The sequence below is a fragment of the Mirounga leonina genome, unplaced genomic scaffold (assembly GCF_011800145.1).
Source record: "Mirounga leonina isolate KUSES-001 unplaced genomic scaffold, KU_Mleo_1.0 Mir_481, whole genome shotgun sequence".
Lineage (NCBI taxonomy): Eukaryota > Metazoa > Chordata > Mammalia > Carnivora > Phocidae > Mirounga > Mirounga leonina.
This window is the reverse complement of record NW_023270773.1, coordinates 2,266,580-2,289,317: the sequence shown is the minus strand read 5'-3', so window position 1 is coordinate 2,289,317 and position 22,738 is coordinate 2,266,580. Positions and strand designations below refer to the sequence as shown.

The 22,738-nt window shown below is 50.1% G+C and overlaps 1 protein-coding gene and 1 pseudogene across 5 annotated transcripts in view; one reads left to right on the top strand and one right to left on the bottom strand.

Moving 5' to 3' along the window:
- Positions 1-2,031: 2,031 nt before the first annotated feature.
- On the bottom strand, positions 2,032-8,630 carry LOC117999755 (annotated as a pseudogene).
- The window catches only part of TOP3B (DNA topoisomerase III beta), a 22,949-nt gene continuing 8,196 nt past the window's right edge, over positions 7,986-22,738 (top strand). The window contains exons 1-11 of one of the 5 annotated variants that reach the window (XM_034989212.1): positions 7,986-8,042; positions 9,388-9,590; positions 12,300-12,421; positions 14,333-14,515; positions 15,669-15,800; positions 17,076-17,182; positions 17,829-17,903; positions 19,191-19,387; positions 19,837-19,993; positions 20,772-20,885; positions 22,386-22,476. In XM_034989212.1, the coding sequence (XP_034845103.1) occupies positions 14,446-14,515; positions 15,669-15,800; positions 17,076-17,182; positions 17,829-17,903; positions 19,191-19,387; positions 19,837-19,993; positions 20,772-20,885; positions 22,386-22,476 (943 nt within the window). In that variant the 5' untranslated portion in view covers positions 7,986-8,042; positions 9,388-9,590; positions 12,300-12,421; positions 14,333-14,445. Of the gene's footprint in view, positions 8,043-8,288; positions 8,366-8,398; positions 9,591-12,299; positions 12,422-14,332; positions 14,516-15,668; positions 15,801-17,075; positions 17,183-17,828; positions 17,904-19,190; positions 19,388-19,836; positions 19,994-20,771; positions 20,886-22,385; positions 22,477-22,738 lie in introns of those variants that run through there. The other 4 variants (XM_034989213.1, XM_034989211.1, XM_034989214.1 and 1 more) reach the window with 4 other exon arrangements.

Sequence of the window (22,738 nt, the reverse complement as noted above, 5' to 3'; positions counted from 1 at the left end):
TGACTTCTTAAGGCATGACGTCTACGTTTTGTTTTACATTTGAAAAATAATGAATACAATAAGCTTTATTTGCTTCCAGTTAAAAATAAGGAATATTAAAAATAGAGCAAGTAAAAAATAATAAGGTTGTGTGTTATGAAGAACTAAGGATAGAGACAGAACAATGATATTGAAGCAAGGAAAAATACAAGGAAAAATAAATGATAAGACAAACAGGACAGGACCTAGATATATATACTGAGAGATCCTACAGAAAAATGAAGAGCAGACAGGCACATCTGGAGAGTTTCCAACCATATATTGAAATGGGACTTAATGCAAGAAATAGATTAAATTCCTTATCAAAATCTAAGCTCCCAGCAGGTGGAACTTCTTTTGATTCTTTAAGCAGACCCAAATCTCCCTTGCTTCTGTGCCTTCATGTTTGCTCTTCTGTTAGCTTCACAAACGTGTTCTCGCTCCTCTCCAGGCTTATTCCCACACACCCTTTTGGTCTTGGCTTTTGTACTGCTTGCTCTGCAAAGCATTCCTGAACTTCCCACATCTGAATTAGCAGTCTCTGGGCAGAATTCCCACTACCTTATGTGAGTAACTGCTTTGTCCCTAAGGTAAATCCAATACTTTATAGAGATTGTTTCTTTCTTTTGATACAGCAGCTGTATGGAGCTGTTTTCATTGAAGGGCATTTTCCTTTGGCTGGAAAAATTATTAAAAATTTGCTTTTTTGTTTTTTCATCACAGAGTAATGAGGCAACAGGACCCCCCTTTTCCAACATCTAACAAGATGCTGACAGTGATAGGAGCTTAAGAAATTTATGTGTTAAAAGGATAAGGAAATGAATGGACTTCACACCCTGTTGCCATAGCCAACCCTCCCCAATCTCTCATGCCTTCTTTCTAATGAGTGGTAAGGAGAACCAAAAATCAAGTTATTCTGTTAGTCCACTTAAACCTAATAAATTGTATTTTAAGGGAGGATTCCTGAGAGCACATACTGACTCAGTTCAGTTACAAGGGAATTATTGTCTGTTGAGGGAAAGAAGTTTGAATTGACTTTCATCTAACTTGGATTTACAGTCACCAGATTATATTCATTCATTCCAACATATATTGAGTGTCTAGTATGTGTCAAGCTCTGTTCTAGATATTAGGGATATGGTGATGAACAAACATCCAAGAACCTACCATTCTAGTAGAGGAAGGCAGACAATCTAGGAGGAAATAAGATAATTTAGATAGTGATAAATGCTACAGAAAAATAAAACACATAGTAGACTTTGGTAGGATTTGGAGAGGAAGAGCTCTGGTTAGGGAAGTGATTTCCATGGACAACATGAGAGCAAGAATTCGTTCTCATTGCTAGGGCAATAAGGGGTTAGCATAGCCCATTCTAGGAGAGGTATATCTCTAATTATACATACATAATTGACAATAGGATTTAAAAGATTTATTATTTGGTTAGCTTGTTTCATTTTAATAATTTCCAAGAGCTTGAATAATTCTCCGTATGCTGACTAAATCTAATTTCTGGACTGCAAGTGCTGAGAGCCAGACCATCCCACGGTACTGCCATCGTGGACTCCTGACCAGAACATCGTCCGGCAACTAGGATGGCCCCATTAGCTCATTACTCTCTTTCATCATCCTGACCCACAATTGCACTAACCGGTGAGTTAAAAATTTTCAACTGTGAGTGCTTCTATCTTCCTAGTCTTAACTCTATTAATTTATGGAATCACAACATTGGAGGTATTCTCACTTGTGTGCTATATGATATTGAAGTACATGGATTAAACAAAATGGTTGGAAAACCTCTACATGGGACCCCAGATATGCACAAGTAATATTAATAATAATATTAATACTAATAATAAAATTAATAATATTAATATTATTAATAAAACTATTATTAATAATTTATTAATAAAACTATTATTAATAATTTATTAATAATAGCTATCGTTTAATGACTACTTAGTACATGGCAGGCACTGGGCTAAGGAAAGAAATGTGACTTAGCACACCTAATCCTCAGAACTGCCACAGGGGGAGAAGAGCGTGCAAGGTTAAGAACGCCTAGCTCCAGGGGCGCCCGGGTGGCTCAGTCGTTAAGCGTCTGCCTTCGGCTCAGGTCATGATCCCAGGGTCCTGGGATCGAGCCCCACATCGGGCTCCCTGCTCTGCGGGAAACCTGCTTCTCCCTCTCCCATTCCCCGTTTGTGTTCCCTCTCTCGCTGTCTCTCTCTCTGTCAAATAAATAAATAAAATCTTTAAAATAAATAAATAAAAAAGGGCGCCTGGGTGGCTCAGCCGTTGAGCGTCTGCCTTCGGCTCAGGTCATGATCCCAGGGTCCTGGGATCGAGCCCCGCATCGGGCTCGCTGCTCGGCGGGAAGCCTGCTTCTCCCTCTCCCACTCCCCCTGCTTGTGTTCCCTCTCTCGCTGTGTCTCTCTCTGTCAAATAAATAAATAAAACCTTTAAAAAAAAAAAAAAAAGAACGCCTAGCTCCAGTTACTAGCTGCATGACCTCAAGCAAAGCATTCCTCAGCTGTACAATGGTATTACATACTTCGTAAAGTATGTGTGTGTGTGTTGTGTGTGTGAAGGTTAAATGAGATAGTGGTTACAACGTGCTTCATGTGAGCTTTTAGAGCTACTGTTGTAGGTCTAAAATGTGCTGTACTGGGTAGAAATTTGGTAGTCATTCAGTTCCATTTTCTTTTTCCCTCCATGTTTTTATATCTCTCTAACCAATCTGGAAGGCTTCTGGCTGGATGTATGCCTGCTTACAATTTATCACAAAAAGCGCTTCATGTACACTTCCAACCATTGCCCCAACCCTTGAGCTAATGGGAAGTATGCACAAGCCAGCTGAAAGGAATGTGTGAGCTGATGTGAATGTTTCCAGCACTGTGTGAAGAGAGTGAAAACCAGCCACAATAACATGTTGCTGTCTTTCCTTTAAGGAGCATATATATCTTAATAGCATCAAACACACTACATAGTAAAAAAAAAAGAAAAAAAAATCTTTTTTTATTACACATAACTTTATTTTTCTTTTGAATTAAGAGACTTTATACAAATTTGACTTCATGAACAAAACAAACCACACATCGATAATTACCATAAAGCTTTATGGATCCAAAAGTATTTGCCATCAAAAATGAGTCACTGTATAAATCTAGTTTTAAGAATCATAATGATGCCACAATTTAGATTTATTGCCTTCCTTATTAATTTGAAATTATTTGTTAAACATCTTTCTTAGAAATGAAAATCTAATCATGGGGCGCCTGGGTGACTGTCGTTAAGCGTCTGCCCAGGGTCCTGGGATCAAGCCCTGCATCGGGATCCCTGCTCAGCAGGGAGTCTTCTTCTCCCTCCCGCATTCTCCCTGCTTGTGTTCCCTCTCTGGCTGTCTCTCTCTCTGTCAAATAAATAAAATCTTTTAAAAAAAAAAGTCTAATCACAAAGTATGTTAAGTTCCACTCATAAAAAAATCTTTAATCACAGGCTAAACAACATTGGTTGGGGCTTAAAAATGCATTTATTTCAGGAATAGTTTTTGCACGGGCATAATCGATAACATTAAAAAGGCGGAAAGTGATTGGTTCATACAAATTTTTAGTTCCTATAAAGTACCAAAGTGCATTCTTTTTTTTTAAAGATTTTATTTATTTATTTGAGAGAGAGAGGGAGAGAGTATGAGCAGGGGGAGGGGCAGAGGGAGAGGCAGCCTCCCTGCTGAGCAGGGAACTGATGTGGGACCTGATCCCAGGACCCTGGTACCATGACCCCAGCTGAAGGCAGATGCCCAACTGACTGAGCCACCCAGGTGCCCCATCCAAAGTGCATTCTTGAGATGTTAAGGCATTTGGGGACAAAAGACACCTCTAGTTTCCTTAGCTTAGAGCTTGGCTTTATTCTTGGAAGACTCTTCATCCTTTTGACAACAGAAACGTCCCCTGCTCCCTGAGGCCAGTTGTCATGATTTGGTATATCAAATACTCACATACACAAAGACCGGCCCCCGTCCACATCCACCAACTGTCCAGTAATAAAGGAAGCTGCAGGGGACAGCAGGAAGCAGACCAATGGGGAGATCTCCTCAGGAACTCCGATTTGCTTAGCTGGGATTGTCTTAAAGAACCCTCCAAATAAGTGTTTTGCCAAAGGACTACAGTTGTCTACAGCCATGGGAATAAATGACTCCAAGGGCCACACAGATGATCCGTACTCCACTGCCGGCCCATTCTGCAGTGAAAGATTTGGTGAGGTTGTAAACCCCTGCTCTGGCAGCTCCACTATGCTCAAATCCTGGAAATCCATTCTTAGTAAGGATAATAATACTGACAATAGAGCCTCCGTGCTCTTTTATGTAAACTGCTTTGCACATGTAGAAGGTGCCGGTCAAGTTGGTTTCAATCACAGCATGCCATCCCTTTGTACTGAGGTGTTTTGCGGGAGACATGAACTGGCCTCCTCCATTGTTTACAAAAAAAAAAAAAAAAAAAATGGGTCTTACCATAAATATCCAAGGTGGACTTGACCAAATTGTTCACCTCCTCTTCTTTGCCGATGTTGCATTTTATGGGCGTGATCTGAGCCTGGTTGGAGGGGGAGCAGGCTGGCCTGCAGTTCATCTGCAGTAGATTTTAATCTATCAAAGCTACAAGATGCAATGACCACATTACACCCCAGCTGCAGGAGCTCAGTCACGATGGCCTTTCTCATGCCTGTGTCCCCCCTGGTGACGATGGCCAGTTGGTCTCACAGCGGGCTGGCCACCAGGCAGCTCCTGCCTTTGCCCCAGTGCCCGTCTCCTCCAAGCAGCTGAGTCCCGGGAGTGCCACGGTCACTTACATAGTAACATTTTTCATACTTAAAAAAAAATAATAGCCTGTCTAAATTACCCCATTTTGTTTATTTTTAAACATTTTATTTATTTATTTGACAGAGAGAAACACACTGAGAGGGAACACAAGCAGAGGGAGTGGGAGAGGGAGAAGCAGGCTCCCTGCTGAGCAGGAGCCCAATGCAGGGCTTGATCCCAGGACCCTGGGATCATGACCTGAGCCGAAGGCATGCTTAACCCACCGAGTCACCCAGGTGTCCCTATCTCATTTTATTAAAAATAGATTCATTATCATCTTAAAAACTGACTGATAGTCCATCATAATATATATATATAATAGGAGACCCTGAGAAGGAAAACCAAGACAAGAGAATAGTACAAAGTCAAGTACAAATAGTACAGATTCAAGAAAACTTCCCTTAAATTTGAAAAAGCATCTTTGAAACCATATATTCCAAGGGAAACGGTGAACCTGAGAAAGCTGATCCCAGTGACGAACACGAGGATGTATTCTAGTAAAATCAATAAACTTAAAAGAAAAAGAAATAGACTTTGGGCATCGAGGCAAAAAGAATCACGAGAGAAAGAAAAATCAGATGATCAGACTTATTGAGAGCAACATTTGATCCCAGAAGAAACTGGAATGACATATTTAAGATATTCAAGGAAGGAAAACGTGAGTGGAGGAGTTTAGGTCCAGCCAAACTGACTTCCAAGCATAAAGGCCACAGTTCTCCATATGCCATCATCAGTCATGAAGGCAGAGATGCACATGGAGCCGGCATACATAAGATGTGAATCTAAACACACAAAAATGCCAGAATTGACTTACAAACCATCTTGGTGACAAGAAGGTAAAATTTACCCAGCAGATGTCATGAATGTGCTGTAAGAGCCAAAAGATTTATGTCTCACTTACCTTGGGGTCTGGAGCTCTGAGCCATGCAGGCTTAACTGAGGTGTCATAGGAGTGACAGTAATAACTAGCTTTGTCGGGGCGCCTGGGTGGGCTCAGTTGGTTAAGCGTCTGCCTTCGGCTCGGGTCATGATCCCAGGGTCCTGGAATCAAGTCCCGCATCAGGCTCCTTGCTCAGCGGGAAGCCCGCTTCTCCCTCTCCCTGCTGCTCCCCCTGCTTGTGCTCTCTCTGTCAAATAAGTAAATAAAATCTTAAAAAAAAAAAAAACTAGCTTTGTCCTCAGCCTGGAGCCCAGCAATAGTCAGGAGGGTCCTGGTGCCCAACTTGGAGCCAGAGAACGAGTCAGGAATCCTAAGGGCTGATTGTTGTTCTTGTAGGTGAGGACTTTGGGGACCTGGCAGTTGCCGGTACAGTTTAAGGTACCATCACTATGTTGCTGCCACTTCCTGTGCAGGATATGGTGACCAGGTCTCTCAGGGACCCCGACACTGAGGCCAGCTGAGTCAGCACAGACCGGGCCCCGGAGCCTGTAAAGATAAAGAGGATGAGAAAGCAGTGAGAAGCCCCGCAGCCAGTGGTTGAGAACTTGGCTTCGGGAACCTGGCTGCCTCGTCTTGAAAGCTGGCTCTGCCATTTACATCTGCGTGACCTGTCTCTTTATGTGTAAAATAAGGATAATAATGATATTAATCATTGTTGAAATGAGAATTAAAGGCACTAATAATAGAAAGTTGCCTAGAACGAGTAAGTACTGGGTGGGTTAACAGTATTATCGGGACTATGGCCCAGCCTATGCCCAGCGAGAGAGAAGAGAGAGCCAAGAGTGCTCAGGTATCCCATCCACCACTACTAGGCACCTGTGCAGGAAGGAAGGAAGGTCAAAGGGGCCTCTGAATCTGGGTCATTTGTCAACCTAAGGGTCCACAGGAAGGCCTGCCCCGCAGTTCCCTGGGAGATCTGTGCGGAGGGCTCAGCGGCAGGGCTCTCCGGTCGAGAGCAGAGGGCTGCTGCAGTTTCTCAGCTCTGACAAGAACACGCTTGAGAGCCCCCAGAGCTGAGCACGCAGCGCCCCCTGCTGGGTCCAGGCCGCAGGTCCTATCTCCCGGTGCACAGAATGAACCCAAACTGCGTTAAAAGAGCAGAGGGGCTCTGGTGTTGCCTCTCTGCCAATTGGTCGCACCCCTTAGATCCAATCTTAGACCTGACTACTATAACAGACTGTGTGGAAAAAACAGACTGTAGGGCGCAGGGTGCAGTCCAGGAGACCAGGAGGGAGATAGGGCTTGGATCAGGATGGTGGCAGTGGAAGCAGGGAGGATTGATTGGATCTCAAACATATTTTTAAGACAGGGATGGCAAGATTTTCAGATGGGTCATAGGTGAGAAAAAGAGAGGAATGCAGGGTGCTTTCAAGGCACTGGGCTTGAGCAATCAGAAGGATGAAGCTGCCATTTTGGAAAAGGAGACCTTGCCAAGGAATGGATTTGGAATCAGGAGTTCTGTTTTGAAAATGAATCTCACTGTGACTTTTGATTTTTGTCATTTCCCAACCTTAATTTGACCATAAGACGTTTCTTTTTCCAGAGCATCTATCAGGGCTCCTATTCCAAAAAAGGCAGGTTGGGGAAAGTGTCTACAGGGAGCAAGGGAAATAAATGCGTGTGTACTACTATTTAAATAAGGTAATGAAAATTATTTTAAGCTTTCCATAATCCTAATGCTTTAACAGACACAAAAAATTGCTTTTGTTGCCCAATTCGCCCTCCAGATATATTTTACAGTTCATTCATTCATTCCACAAACGTTCATAGCATTGAAAAAAGCCCGCTATACACATATCTGCAGTTTTAATTATTAACAGCATATATATATATATATTTTTTTTTCCATGTTTATCATCCAGTTTTTATAATCATTATAAAATGTCATTTTTGCTCCCCCCGTGGCGGGGAAGAATAAGGTGGAGGATTTGAGGAGGCCGCGGGGAGGGGTCAGGATGGAGGTTTGGGACCCCCTCGCCACGACCTCTGTGAGGAGGAGTCTGGGTGGAGGGCTGGGGGTCCCAGCCGACCGCGCTGAGCGGGGGCCAGCTGGAGGCGGTGCTCCCGGTACGCGCCAGCCACGGAACCCGCGGAAGCGGACGTGCGCGCGCCGGAAGGCAAACGAGGGGACGCCAGCGGCGGCCGGACCCGGAAGTAGAGGTGGCTGAGCCCGCCCCCAGAGCGAAAGCCGAAGCGGGAGGCCAGGCGGGAGCTGCGGTGGGGCTGCGGGTGAGCGGCGAGCGGCGGGCGGCGGGCTACCCCGGGAAGTGGGAAGCACCGGCCTTTTTCGGGCACGTTTCCCGAATGCTGACCGGGCGGTCCCCAGCCCCGGGGCATGGGAAAGGATCCGGGCTTCTTGCATATTCTCGCCGCCTCTTTCCCGGAGGGGGTGGACCCCCACCCGAGGGCTTGCAGTGGGGGTTCCGGGAGGTGATGATGGGCCAGCGCTTAGTCCGGTGCCTGGAAGGAATAGGCGCTACAGTTTATACTCCCCTTCATCGAACCGCCCTGCAGTTCTTTGAGGTGCGGTCTGTTGTCTGAATTTGTCACAGGTAGGGAAACTGAGGTTCTGGGAGGCAGTGGGCCACTCGCCGTCCCCTGGGCCCCAGCTCAGTCTTGAGGGCACCCTGGTGTGTTTCTCTCAGTTGTTGTTGATGGAGATGAAGGAGGGTCCTTTTGTGAACTAATTAGCTGGAATCCAGGGGCAGTAATTTCTCGGCAGGTGAAAAGGAAGACGATGGCCTTATCTTGCTTCTCTATCACTCCCGCCTTTGGGAACAGGACGTGGAGAAAGTCCAGCGTGGGCTTGATGGCCATTTAGCCCTGGGGTCCCTAGGACCTTGGCAAAGGTCACCTGACGCTAGTCTGAATTGTCCTGAACCTCAGTTTACTCATAGTTAAAATTTACAAGTCCTGCCTTGTAGAGTGGTTGGCAAGATTAAACAAAGTAGCAGTTTATAGCAATTGCTTGCCTGCAGAGGAAGAGCTTTCTTTCCCTCTTTTCCTGACTCCATGGGTATTGGGTTAAGTTACTAAGGTGGGAGATCCTAGGGCTCCAAATGCTGTTTGGACCACTGCTAGGTCTCCACTCCCAGGCTAAGTTCAGTTGTTCGTAAGACGGACAGGAAAGGACTTTATGTACTGTCCCGAAGGCCCCACACCATTGGTGGTATTGCTGGTGAGAGCTGACCAGGTAGTAACAGGCTAACCTGCTACTCTCTTTCACTTTGGGCCCTCCTAATTACAGTTCCAGTTTGGGGTGCTAACTCCCTTAGCACTTGCTGATCTCCCCTTTTGAAATAAGAGAACAAACTTCAGACTCAGCTTTAGCAGGCAACAGGATCAAACTTGATTAACCATGTAGGTTATGGAAAGAACCTGGTTCTGACCATTGATTACAGGCTTTCAGGTCCTACGAGGCTATATTACTTCCCTTTTTAAAAAAATATACATTTAAGCATTTGTTAAAAAGCAAAAACTTAAGTGAGTAATGACGTCGGTAGAGCAAAAGGGTTTTAAGATGTTATATGGTATAATGACAGTATGATCAAAGTTTGCAAACCGTTGCTTTCAGCTTTTATTCTCCTCATTGACTTCCCTTTTGAAATTGGAGTGTGCCTTAATGGAAAAATGGAGAGGCCCCAAGATAATCACAGAAAATTAATCACAGTTAAGACTGCAGAATTCTTTTAAGACGTAGAAGCTGATGCAATTAAAAAAAAAAAAAGTACCTGGTAAGGAAGCAGAAGTTTCAACCACAACTCAGCAAACTTCCAGGTAACTTTTGGAAAATCTTTCTCTGAGTCTTAGTTTGTTCTTTCTTGAGGTGGCTGTATCAGTTCATCACCAGAGTCCCTTTCCCAGGATCCCTTTCCCAGGATTCCATGATTCTGAATCCTTAAAGGAAGTCCTATCTCTTTCCTAGTAAATAGTGATACTGAGATCATTACAAAGTACTCATGCAGAACTGAAATATAAATTGTTGAACTAGAGCCAAAGCTGCTAAAGACCTACATGTATCAGTGTGGAATAGCAACTAGTCTGACATGTGGACAGGTGATCTGAAATCAGGACAGATGCTGGTGTGCCTTTGTCCAGTTGTATCCCTAGCCCTGGATAAATGAGGTACTCCCTTTGAAGATGCCACGGCAAAACATTTCTCTCTAAAGGGATCTTTGGAGAGGAATCTGTTAATTCTTTACTGAAAAAGTGTTTAGGATCCTTAGGTATGAAGAGGAGTACTAGAAATACAAAACTTCTAGAAACTTTGACACCATAGGAAAAAAGGGCCCTGCCAGGCACCTTGCCCTCTGACCTCTATTTTCTTTGACTCCCCACTCTAGCACCTGCAGTTTTTGCACCCTCCCACGTCCTTCCCTCCTCCTTACCCATCTTAGAGAATCATTCCCCTCAACCCCGGCCCCTCTCTGTCCCTCATACCGACCTGGCAGATCCTATCCCTGCTCAATCTAGCTCTCCCCCGGCTGTCAGCCTGCCCCCAGAGCACCTCCTGTCCTCACTGTTGACACTTGCCTTAAGAGAAGAGTGGCCCTCCTTCGGGCCAAGGACAACCACAGCTTCCTACCCTCTCACCCACCCAGAGACATCTCTCCAGCAGTTCCCTCCTTACCTCCTGCATCTTCTCTTTTCCCTCTTTCCTCGACCAGGTCTATCCTCGGACAAACATGCTGATGTATCTTCCATCTTAAAATGCAAAAGCCCACTGTTCCCTCTCCCCTTCTTCCAGGCCTTCTTGAGCTCCCCCCACTCGTGCTTTTACCTCTAGCACTCACTGACAAAACAGCGCCCCTGAGGGTCACCTGGCACCTGGAAGTCTCCAGACTCCAAGGTCAGGTCTCTGCTGTCACTTCACTCGGCCTGCGGGTATCTGTAGCCTTCGACATGGTGGTGGCTCCCCCTTGAAGTGCCTTTTCTCTGGGCTTTCAGGATCCCACCTCTCCTGAGTCAGCTCACCTCCCCTACCCCCAGCCTGGGCTCCTTTCCCGCTCCACCCGCCACCACATGCCACCGCGTCCTCCAGCAGGCAGCTCACATTTAACACACCCGACGACGCAGCTCCTGCATCTTCATCCCGGGCTGCTCCTTCCTCCTAGTTCCCATCTCAACAAATGGGAATCCCGTCCTATAACTGGCTAGGCCAAAAGCCCTGGAGTCATTCTCCACTCGCCTCACTTCCCGTTCCCAGTCCTGTTCCTGTTGTCTGAATTTGTTGTCACAGGTAGGGAAACTGAGGTTCTGGGAGGCAGTGGGCCACTCGCTGTCCCCTGGGCCCCGGCTCAGTCTTGAGGGCACCCTGGTGTGTTTCTCTCAGTTGTTGTTGATGGAGATGAAGGAGGGTCCTTTTGTGAACTAATTAGCTGGAATCCAGGGGCAGTAATTTCTTGGCAGGTGAAAAGGAAGACGATGGCCTTATCTTGCTTCTCGATCACTCCCGCCTCCTGCGGAATCTGCCCAGACCCCAAGCTTCCCTCAGCACCTCCGCTGCTGCTCCCCAGGCGCCCAGTGACTCCCTTCTTCGAGCAGCCAGAGGAATCCCTTGAACACTTGGAGTCAGGTCATCCTGCTCCTGCGCTACCTCCCAGTTCCCTCAGGGCAAACCCAAAGTCCAAAGCCACCCTCCCCACTGTCCCCCAAACCTCCCTGGACTTCCCCCAGATACTGCAGGGCTCACCCTGCAGTCCCTCCCCACCCCGGCTCTGCTTCACCCCATGTGGCACATGGCGACACGTATTGAGCATGTAGTAGGTGCTCAGTAAATAATTGTGGGATGATTGAATTAATTCCCAGCAGTGGGATTGCTGGGGATGTGCTCCTGGAGTTCTGAGAGACATCGTCAAATCACTCCACGTAAAGGTCTTTCCAATTGAACTTAACACCACCTCTGTTCGAGTTTGCCTGTCACCAGACCCTCACCCATCTGTGTGCTCATCCTGTGATCATTGCTGGTGAGACAGGCACAAGCTCATTTTACCCCTAATTTACCGTGATGGGTGTTATTGGCCATCATATCACAAACGGCCGATTTCCTCATTATTTAGGAAATATTATGTAGGAAGTTATTTTAGCAACTAAAATCATTGCTAAAAATAAGAAAACAGCAGTCTAGCTGGGGAAAAAATGGCATTCATTCACAGAAAAGGAAGGCAAATGCTTTTAAACATGAAGAGGTGTGTTTCTGTGCTTCTGAAATCCTTAGGTGTCTTCTGCTTTTCATACCAAAGTTTATGTTCTCTTCTAGTATTTTTCTAGTTTCATCTTTTTGCTCAAATTTCTGCTAGATCTGGAATCTGTTTTGGTGGAAAGTGTAAAGTAGGAGTCTAGCTTTAACCGCCCCCCCACCACCAAAGGTTGCCCAGTTGTCTCAGTAGATGCTGAGTTGTTGTTTATTACGATGTCATATTTGTCAACGTCAAGGCCATATGTATAATGATCAAAAAAGAGAGGGCTTGTGTTTCTTTTATTTAGCCAGCAGGAATTAAGTATCCTGTAACAGTTTTGGAACCAGCTGTCACAGTTGCCAACAGTGATCCAGACCTCAGGCCACTGATGCGCTGCTGGGGAGATGAGACGGTAACTAACCACGGCAGGTGCGCAGTCTGTTGTAATAGGCGGGGGGACAGCAGGAAGCTTCTCGGCCTGCCAGTGGGTGCTGGGAGAGCTCTTTAAACAACAGTTAGCAGTAGAGCCGGGCCTTCAGGCGGTCGAGCTGCATTCTCTGGGTTTGGCGGTACATTCCAAGCAAGGGAACAGAGGCTTGGGAACAGTGGTGTCTAGTTTAACTGGGCAGAGGATGGTCTGCAAGGCTAGAGGTTGCGTGGGGCAGGCAGGAAGGTAGATCGGAGCCCATTGGAAAAGGGCTGTCGAGTTCTGCTGAGGTCTGGATTTCCTGGCCAGTGGGTCTCAGGCCCTAGTTTTGGATCAGAACAATCTGGGTAACATGGCCTGGCATCTGCATTTTATAAAATGTCCCAGAGCAGGGCGCCTGGGTGGCTCAGTCAGTTGAGCATCTGACAACTCCTGATTTCAGCGCGGGTGGTGATCTCAGGGTCCTGGGATCATGAGCCCCGGGTTGGGCTCCCTGCTTAGCGGGGAGTCTGCTTCTCTCTCTCTCTCCCTCTGTCCCTCCCCTGCTTGTGCGCTCTTTCTCTCTCTCTCAAGTAAGTCTTAAAAACAAAAAAATGTCCCAGGGCATCCCGATTCTCAGCTGAGGTGGAGGGGCTGCTCTCAGCCCTGGGGAGCAAAGAGAACTGTGCCCTAGGAGGAGGGCCAGCCATCTGCCCTACCCCAGCCTATCAGTCCAGATCCAAAGGCCCCAAAGTCTTCCTAAGACTGACCTGAGATCATGGAGCCACATCAGCTTCTCCCAAAGGAACCCAAATTCCCAAGGTGTTCATCTCTAAGCCAGTTCCATTGCCCTGGTTTGTCCAATGTCTTCAAGTTTCCCTAACTTCTTTTTCTTACCTCAGGTTTGTTTTTGTTTGTTTTTTAAATAAACTCTACACCCAATGTGGGGCTTGAACTCACAACCCTGAGATCAAGAGTTGCATGCTTTACTGACTGAGCCAGCCAGGCACCCCTATTTTGGGGGTTTGGGCGTTTTTGGTTTTGTTTTTTTACTTTTTTTGGTTTTGTTTTGTTTTAAAGATTTTATTTATTCATTTATTTGAGAGACAGAAAGAGCTGAGCAGGGGGAGGGGCAGAGGGAGAGGGGAAGCAGACTCTCCGCTGAGCAAGGAGCCTGACATCGGGCTTGACCCCAGGACCTCAAGATCATGACCTAAGCAGAAGGCAGCTGCTTAACCAACTGAGCCACCCAGGTGCCCCTTTTTTGTTTTGTTTTGTTTTTAAGTAGGCTCCATGCCCAGTGTGGAGCCCAACACAGGGCTTGAACTCACAATCTTGAGATCAAGACCTCAGCTGAGATCAAGAGTCGGACGCTTAACCGACGGAGACACCCAGACGCCCCAAAGAAATTTATTTGTTTTTTGGGGTGTCTTTTTTATTTATTATTATTTTTTTAATGTTTTTTATTTATTTATTCATGAAAGTCAGAGAGAGAGAGAGGCAGAGGCAGAGGGAGAAGCAGGCTCCCCGCCTAGCAGGGAGCCCGATGCGGGACTCGATCCCAGGACCCTGGGATCATGACCTGAGCCAAAGGCAGACGCTTAACCATCTGAGCCACCCAGGCGCCCCAGGGTGTTTTTTTTAAAGATTTATTTATGAGAGAGAGAGCACGTGCGAGCGGGGGTAGGGGCAGAGAGAGAGGGAGGAAGAAACCCAAGTAGACTCCCCACTGAGCGTGGAGACCAACGAGGGGCTCAATCTCACGACCCTCAGATCAGACCCGAGCTGAAACCAAGAGTCTCAAACCAAGATGCTCAACCAACTACACCACCCAGATGCCCCTGTTTTTCATTTTTTTAAGTGAGTTTCCTTCTTAGTGGTAGAGGTTCCATTGGAAGTATCTCTGTTTTCAGTGTGTCTCTTCTTCTCTTCAGGAGTCAGCGCTGACAGTAGTGTTGAGCTGCAGAAGAGAAGTTTCTGACCTTCATTGCCATCTCTCTGAGACTGGAGTGTGAAGGGCCGAAGCGCCTGGCAGCTTTAACACAAGATGAAGACCGTGCTCATGGTTGCAGAAAAGCCATCCTTGGCCCAGTCCATTGCTAAAATCCTCTCTCGAGGTAGGGAGGACAGCCCTCGGAGGGGGCACTGTAAGCATGGTCGTTTCTTTCTTTCCCCAAGCGTGACCCAGCCTCTGGAGCTGACGTGCTTCAGGACAGCGGGCACCACTGCAGCCCCTCGGTACTGGTCACTGTGGGATGCACTTACTGCCGCAGCCGGTGCGGGCCAGGTCTGGGACTCCCAAGGGATCCAGGCCGAGGTCACAGAGGCAAGCCCCTGTAAGAGCACTGCGCCTGTCAGGCTGTTGGGCGTAAGCAGCAACCAGCCCTGGTAACTCACACAGAAAGAGAATTCACTGGAAGGAAGAAGACAGAGCCAGGAGCCCACCCTACTCTAAGTCCGACCCCGAACTTAGACCCCAGAGTAAGTCTGAGGCCATGCCACGGACACTGTCACCCCAGGACCCTTGCCCCTGCCTTGAACCGCTACATCTGCAGCTGGTGTGCCTCGCGTCACTCGAGAGTAGCCACCAGGCTGACCCTTGTCTACAGCCCTCCTGAGACACCAGGCTAGCCCCGCTCCGGCTACTGAGGCAGCGGGTAGGGTGCTGCTTCCCTTCGTATCTCTGAATTCCCTGCAGACAGGAAGGGTGCCTGGGTGCTGGGTACCTAGAAATGGCACACGCCCACCGTGACCTCCCCTGGGCTAGGACAGCGGGCTGGCTTCTCTCCGAAGGGAAGGGGAGAGCTGAGAAGTGCCCAGTCCCCAGAGGCCAAGGGCCGTCAGTGGGGAGCATGAGAAGACATCGAGGGACTTGATAATGAGGAGGCCCCCAGAGGCCTTCGAGTGAAGTTGGAAAGAAGTGAGGCAGAAAATGCAGCGAAGGGCCCAAGAGTGCCTGCTCTTGGGCGCCTGGGTGGCTCAGTTGGTTAAGCGACTGCCTTCGGCTCAGGTCATGATCCTGGAGTCCCTGGATCGAGTCCCGCATCGGGCTCCCTGCTCGGCAGGGAGCCTGCTTCTGCCTCTGACCCTCCCCCCTCTCATGTGCTCTCTCTCTCTCATTCTCTCTGTCTCAAATAAATAAATAAAATCTTTAAAAAAAAAAAAAAAAAAAGAGTGCCTGCTCTTGAGAGCGTTCAGAGAGGGCGCTCCTGGCCTTCAGCCGACCCAGGGCTCTGCATGGCGAGCCATCACTGTACTTCTCCCTTGCAGGAAACATGTCCTCACACAAAGGGCTGAACGGAACGTGTTCAGTGCACGAGTACAGCGGGACCTTCGCTGGCCAGTCCGTCCGCTTCAAGATGACATCTGTCTGTGGTCACGTGATGACCTTGGACTTCCTGGGTGAGCCCCCAAGCCCCTGCCCACCCCCCATCCCTCTGAGGGAAGCCCTGCAGAGTGCTGCCGTGGGTCTAGTTGGAGCCAGGGGAGGGCTTCAGGCAGAGAAGTGTGCAGAACCCATGAGTCCTGAGGCCAACGGATCATGAAGAGGTGACCCAGGGTCCCTGGGTGAGGTGCCCAGAACCCGGGTTTTGGAGCTTAGTGCCCTCTGGGTCCCCATCCCAGAGACACCCTTTAGTCACTGCATGCCCTATGCTCCTTCTTCCTGTGCTTCCTAGAGGTGGTGAATGCCCAACTCAGGGGGGCCTGGCCCATGCAGGCATTCAGGAGGTGGTTCCTGCTGAATGTAACTGTTGCCCAGTGGTCATTCGGTGGCCGTCATTGTCATCCTTGTATCTTTGCTATCTGTCACCTTGGAAGAGCCAGCTTTAGTGACCCAGCAGAGCCAGATGCAGGGCCCTGTGGTTGACAAGAGTCCGGCCTGGGCTCTGACCCCTGCTCCAGGGGCTCATGGGCTGGGACTGGGGCCTCTATGAGTTTCTGTCCCACATGGGTGAAGTGGTTCTTCCGACGGTGCCATCCACTTCCCAGGATTGTTTGAGGACTCAGTGTGACCGTGAAAGGTAGAGAGCTTAGCATACAACAAAGTCTCAACACTTCTTGCTGCTCAGTGACAACAATGACATTGATTCAGTTGTGTGGCCAAGCATTTGGACTCTTGAGTTTTGTCACCAGCCAGCAGGTGGGGAGCTGGGATTTGAATTTGACTCTATCTGACCCTGTTCTCCCAGGCTGCACGAAATGGGGACTAAAAGAGGGCTCAGTGCTTAGTAGGTGGAGGTACCAGTCATGAGGCTCAAAAGATTGATTTCCCACGGGGATCATCTGAGCCCCTGGCCTGTGTGCGGTCACGTGCTGGGTGGGGGGAGAGTTGCAGAAATTCAGGCTGGGAGAGAAGGCAGAAGTATGAGTGGTGTGGTTCGGTGCTCTGGCAAAGTGAGCCAGCCCAGGAATGGCGCTACCAGCCACAGGGCACGTCCTGAAGTGAGGCTGGGGCAGCGGTGGCCCTGGCCAGGGGTGGCTCCTGGGGGTGGCCACGGTGTGGTGTCACCTCAGCAGCCCAGGGGAACGAAGGCCCAGCTCTGCCTCCAGTTGTGGGGCTGTCCTGGGCAAATTGTTCAAGCTGTCCCTTTCCTCCTGGGGTTACGACCATTGCAGAGGTCAAGCTCTGTGAGCCCAGAAGTGTGATTTAGATGTCACTGTGGCTGTGGTTTGTAGGAAAGTACAACAAATGGGACAAGGTGGACCCCGCAGAGCTGTTCAGCCAAGCGCCAACAGAGAAGAAGGAAGCTAACCCCAAGCTGAACATGGTGAAGTTCCTGCAGGTGTGTGGGGCGGGGAAGGGCACCGACATCTGGGAAGTCTCCATCCCGGGCTTCCGGCACTGCAGGCGGCCTCCCCCGGTCCTTCCCCCTTTCATGAACCTGGAGGCCTTCGCTGGAAGCCCTGGGCGGGCCTCCCTACCCTTTCTTTGAGCGCCCCTGCTGGCCCATGAGGCACCTTTCAGGCCTGTTCCTCGCCTTAGAACCATTGACTGGCCCACCAGGGCAGCCCTGTCACTCAGCCCTGGAGGGCAGAAATTCTGCTTTTTAAATTGTGTGGTGGTAGTGGTTTTTCTAGTTTTAAAACAAATGCATACATATTATGGAAAATATTAGAAAGTAGAAGGAAGAAACAATTATCTATAATCACACAATCTAAGACAACCACCATTAACCTTTAAGCTTATCTCATTTCAGTCCTCTTCTGTGCGGTTTTGGGGTTAAGATGATATTGCATTTATAACCATTTTGTGTCCAAAAAACTAAGTTCTGAGCAAAGTTCTCTGAGTGGCGAAGGCAACCTCACTGCCCAGGCGCTGCTCTGGGCACCCGTCCTGCTCCGCGGGGCTCAGGGACTGGGTGGGAGCACCGTGGGTGGGCACTGCGGGCCGGGCCACGGAGGTGCCAGTCGCTGTGTGCTGCGTGGCAGGTGGAGGGCAAAGGCTGCGACTACATCGTGCTGTGGCTGGACTGTGACAAGGAGGGGGAGAACATCTGCTTTGAGGTGAGAGGGGGGCCCACTGTGGTCCTCACTTCGGGCCTTCCTGCCAGCTGTACCCGCAGTCACCCCATTCCGGAGGCTGCAGCCCAGGAATCCACTACATTGCCTTAGAAATGCCTTTTCTTTCCTCCTTTATTTTGGAAACTGCAGAGACACTTTCAAACGTATGGACTCTACCAAGGGCGAAGGGGTGTTACTTCCCCTGCCGGGGTGCACTGTGTGAGCAAACAGAAAGGGCAGAATTTTCTTGGTGGATAGGAGAGCGTTGGTTTTCAGCATCCCAGCCTACTGGGCACCTCTCAGGGACCTTCGGCTGAGGCTGGTTGCCACTCGGCCGCGTTCCTTGCTCCTTTCCTCAGCTCTGGCCTTCACTGTCCTTGCCCCACCCAAGATGCCCTCTAGCCTGCCTCGCCTGCAGCCGTGGCGCCCTCACGTGGGTCCTGACTGCAGGTGTCCTCTGGTGCCGCTCACCCTCCTGCCTCTGCATCCCCAGCTCTCACCTGGGGCCTGGCACACCTTGGGGCTCAGGAAATGCTTCCTGTGTGACAGAGGGAGCTCGGGGCACCCCCTGTTCCACAGCACCCTCAGTAAACACGATTACGCTTTGGCCCTTCCCAGACACTCCTCTCCCGGCCCTTCCCCTACAGGGTTGCTCCTCCCCTGGGGGGCCTTTGCATCTGGGGGTGGAGGCTCATGGGGCTTTCTCCCCTCCGAAACGAAAGTACCTCTTCCCCATATACTGCACGGCCTTCCTAGTGAGTCTGGCTCCAGGCCCCACGCTGTGCTTTAGCCCTGAGCCCCCCGAAGCCCCCACTTTGGGAGTTCCCTGTGCCCTCCCCATTCCTGCCCTCTGCCTTTTCCTCCTCATTCTGTTTTCCTTCCCTGGCTTTTCTTCAGTCTCTTAAAAGTTCCACCCACCCCTCTAGAGGCACTCTGCCTTCTAGAAGGAAGGGAGATGGGTCAAGTGGGGTGGCTTTCGTGACTGCGCCCCCTGGCGTCCGTGGCATTAGCATTTCCTGGTTTAGCGGGGATGAAAGCAGAAGGAAGAGAGAAAGGGTGGTAGGAAGGAGGGGGGTGTTTGAACAGGTTTGTCAGCGGAAGGAAAGGAAGCCATGTAGAAGGAGTGCTGTGGAGAGACTGAAGCCTCTGGACGGGGAAGGGGACGGAGGAGGGAGACTGAGTCACGCACAGCGAGGTTTGGCCAGGACAGGAGCCGCGGCCTCACAGGTGGGACACAGAGCTGGGGGCAGAGGCCTCCGAGGTGGGTGACCGCTGGGCCGCCTCCCCCAGGTCCTAGACGCTGTGCTGCCAGTCATGAATCCAACCCATGGTGGCGAAAAGACAGTGTACAGGGCCAGGTTCAGCTCCATCACAGACACAGACATCTGCGCCGCCATGGCCCGCCTGGGCGAGCCCGACCACAACGAGGCGCTGTCGGTGGACGCCAGGCAAGAGCTGGACCTGCGCATCGGCTGTGCGTTCACCAGGTACTGGCTGCCTGCCCTTTGGCTAGAGCCCCTGTCTCGCCGGTCCCCACTGGCCGCCCTGGGCCTGGTTAGCTCTAGGCCAATGTCAACATTGTATGAAGGAAACGATCTAGCTGATTTAGACCACACAGGGCACCACATGATGAGCGGGGTGTTCGTCTACACTGTGTGGGTCTTGAGAAGAGGGTGGAGGGGATTGAATGGAATAGAAAGGTTTCCCAGCCCCATCTACTCTTCTCTCCTGCCTTCCCCGCCATGTGTGCCACAACACACAACACACACACCCTCCCCAGGCCCCCTGCTGAGCGTGTCCTCACCCTGTCCCCTGTCTTCTGAGCTGGGCGCCGCCACCAGCTGGCCCGGTGCTGGACTCACATGGCTGGTGAATGATGGTGTCTGGAGTGAATCCATGACCAGAATACCTTTCTCTGCCCCGTGCCTCCTTGTAGGTTTCAAACTAAGTACTTCCAGGGAAAATACGGCAATCTGGACAGCTCCCTCATCTCCTTTGGGCCATGTCAAACCCCTACCCTGGGCTTCTGCGTGGAGAGACATGATAAAATCCAGTCCTTCAAACCGGAGACCTACTGGGTGCTGCAGGCCAAGGTTTGCTTTCCCTTCCCTATGCACGCGGGTCTTCCCGGGTTCAGGCTATGGACTCTGAGGGTCTTCCATCATCATCATAGCCTTGTAAGCCCCCCAGGCCACGGGCACAGAGAAGGGAGGCCAGATTGGTCTGCGGGGTGCCCAGAGAAGGGAACCCAGCCTACATAGGCCTGGATGCATTGAACTTAGAGAAGCAGGAATGAAGTCCGCTTTGGCAGTGCAGAGAGGGGAGGTCACGCCTCAGGGCCGTCAGCTGTGATGGTCAGGTCCAAGGTCTGGACTGAAGGCCATAGGCCAGTGACTTCAAACTTTTTGAAGCCTTAGAACCCTTTCTTCAAATAAAATCCTCCACATAAGCTGCTTATAAGATTTAAATCACACAGAGCTGGTCTGGTTGACATAGGGCTGGGGACCCCCAGAAGGGCCACACCTCGTGCTGGCCAGGCCTTAGAGGGTTGGCAGGGATGGTGTTTGAGGTGGAGGTTCCCACACTCCTTAAGGACACAGCAGCCTCAGCTTCAGGCTCCCCTTGTGAGACCACCTCCCTAATCTCAGGGGGGAGGCCTGGAATCAGAGCAGCCTTCCCTTGGGGCGGGGCGGGGTCTCCACCTGCGTGTCTGTGTACCTGCGCACACCTGTACACGTAGGCCCGTGAGACGTAGGGACGGGACCGTTTTCCTCCAGACAAGGAGCTGCTTCATCTACTCAGTTCTCTTCCCTGGCAGTGTGCTCACCTGGATATTTTCTTTCCCGACTTCTTTTACCCTTTTTCCTGCAGGTTAATGTGGATAAAGACAGGTCTCTTCTCTTGGACTGGGACCGGGTGCGAGTGTTCGACCGGGAGATCGCACAGATGTTTTTAAACCTGACAAAGCTGGAGAAGGAAGCCCAGGTGGGCCTGCGCCGCCCACATCTGTCATGTTTGCTCTGGGTGGGAGTAGGCTTCTAGGTGCCTCTGGCTAGAAGAGCACCTCGTGACCTAGGGTCCCGTCTTTGTCTCCTTTTTGGAAACAGACATGTTTCGGAAAGGACAGTTACTGACGCTTGCGGTCACTGCGGTGTGCGATGCCCCTGCTCCGCCCTGGGCACTGCCCCACATCCGCCACCTGCCAGCCCCTTTCCACGTGACCCCAGGGGCGTTCTCTCCTTTTGGCAGGACTCCATTTCACACAGAGGTCCCTTTTCTGTGATATTGAATGCTAACAGCTCCAGAGGGACTTGTGTGCACGTCAGTGGCCCTGTCCGGGGTCCCACAGCTAGCATGGGATGTCCCCACCTCGGTCAGCTTTCATGGCCTTTATGGTACTGTGGCTCTTACTCAGGGTCTTTATGAATTTGAGGGTCACGTGCTTGGCTGTTAGAAGAGGGTGATGAGGGGCTGGGTGCCCCAGGTGGAGGAGTTCCACCACCATTACCTGAAGCCTTACCAGCTACCAGAGTCGTGGAGGTGTGGCCTGGTCTCCTTTAGCCGCCTCCTCTTGTCCTTTTCAAGCTTTCTTTGGGTGCCCTCTGCTCAGCTATGCAGTTGACTCAGGCTTCCAGAACTTTCTCCAAAGCTGCTTCATACTTTTATCTTCGGTCATGTTCCTCAAGAGACCCCCTCACCACCATCTCCAGATCTCACCCACAGTGCCCCCTGTGACCCCAGCCTCCACTGCAGCACACACCCATTTTGGCCTAAATTCGCCCCCACGTTTGTCCATCTGGAATTCAGAAGGCACTGCACTGACCCGTGGCTAGGTCTCCATGGGATTGGGAGGGGCAAGGCATCGGAGTTGAGTTGTTTGGATTGTTTTTGCTACGGGCAAAACAGTCGTCCCTTCTGACAGCCGTTCAAGCCCAGAGTTTGAAGCTGACCGGTGTTTTATTTAAACTGCATGGTGTTTACAAATACTTAAAATAGTTACCAACATTAGAAAATTACAAGATTTCACGTAAGAGTCCGGACTTGCAGCTTTTGTTGACGACCTGGAAGATGGAGCAACACCAGTAGGCCCTGGTGGGAGTGCTCGGGTGCAGCAAAGGGCAAGTGGCTGCCTCCGAGGTGGGCCCGTGCTCCGTGGCCTGGCCCAGGCCTCATCTGCCGTCCCCCTGGCCTGGCCACCACTGGCTCCTGGAGGATTTTGAGTTTGCAACCCCTTCTCCTGGCTCTTTGCCATTCTTCCAAGTTTTCTCTTTCCCTAGAAATTCTCTAAAAAAGAATTTTTTTTCTTTTTCCCTTCCTGGGTCTAAATAAATATTCAAGTCTTGAGAGCACTGTGAAGAGTGAAATCGAGAAGCAGGGAGACCAAATGAATGAAACGAGACCCTTTGCCCACACATCCGGATTCTCTGTTACGGCATCTTTCCCCCTGCCACCCGAATCACTGAATCTGTTCTGTCTTCTATTTAGGTGGAGGCCACAAGCAAGAAAGAGAAGGCAAAGCAGAGGCCCCTCGCCCTGAACACTGTGGAGATGCTGCGAGTAGCTAGCTCTTCTCTGGGTATGTAAGCGCGCTCCTCTAAAGCCCACAAAAGACTTCTCGGGACGGGCACGCGGTGAGCCATTCAGCCCTGGTGCGCGGTGCCTGGGAATGCAGGCAGTGCTGATGCTCTCACCTCTGCCAGCACTCTCCCTCCATGCTCACCTGTGCCAGGTGCCCCCACTCTGTGCTCATCTGTGCCGAGGCCTCTTGCTCTGCGCTCACCTGTGCCGAGTGCCCCCACTCTTTGCTCAGCTGTGCCGAGCGCCCCCACTCTGCTCAC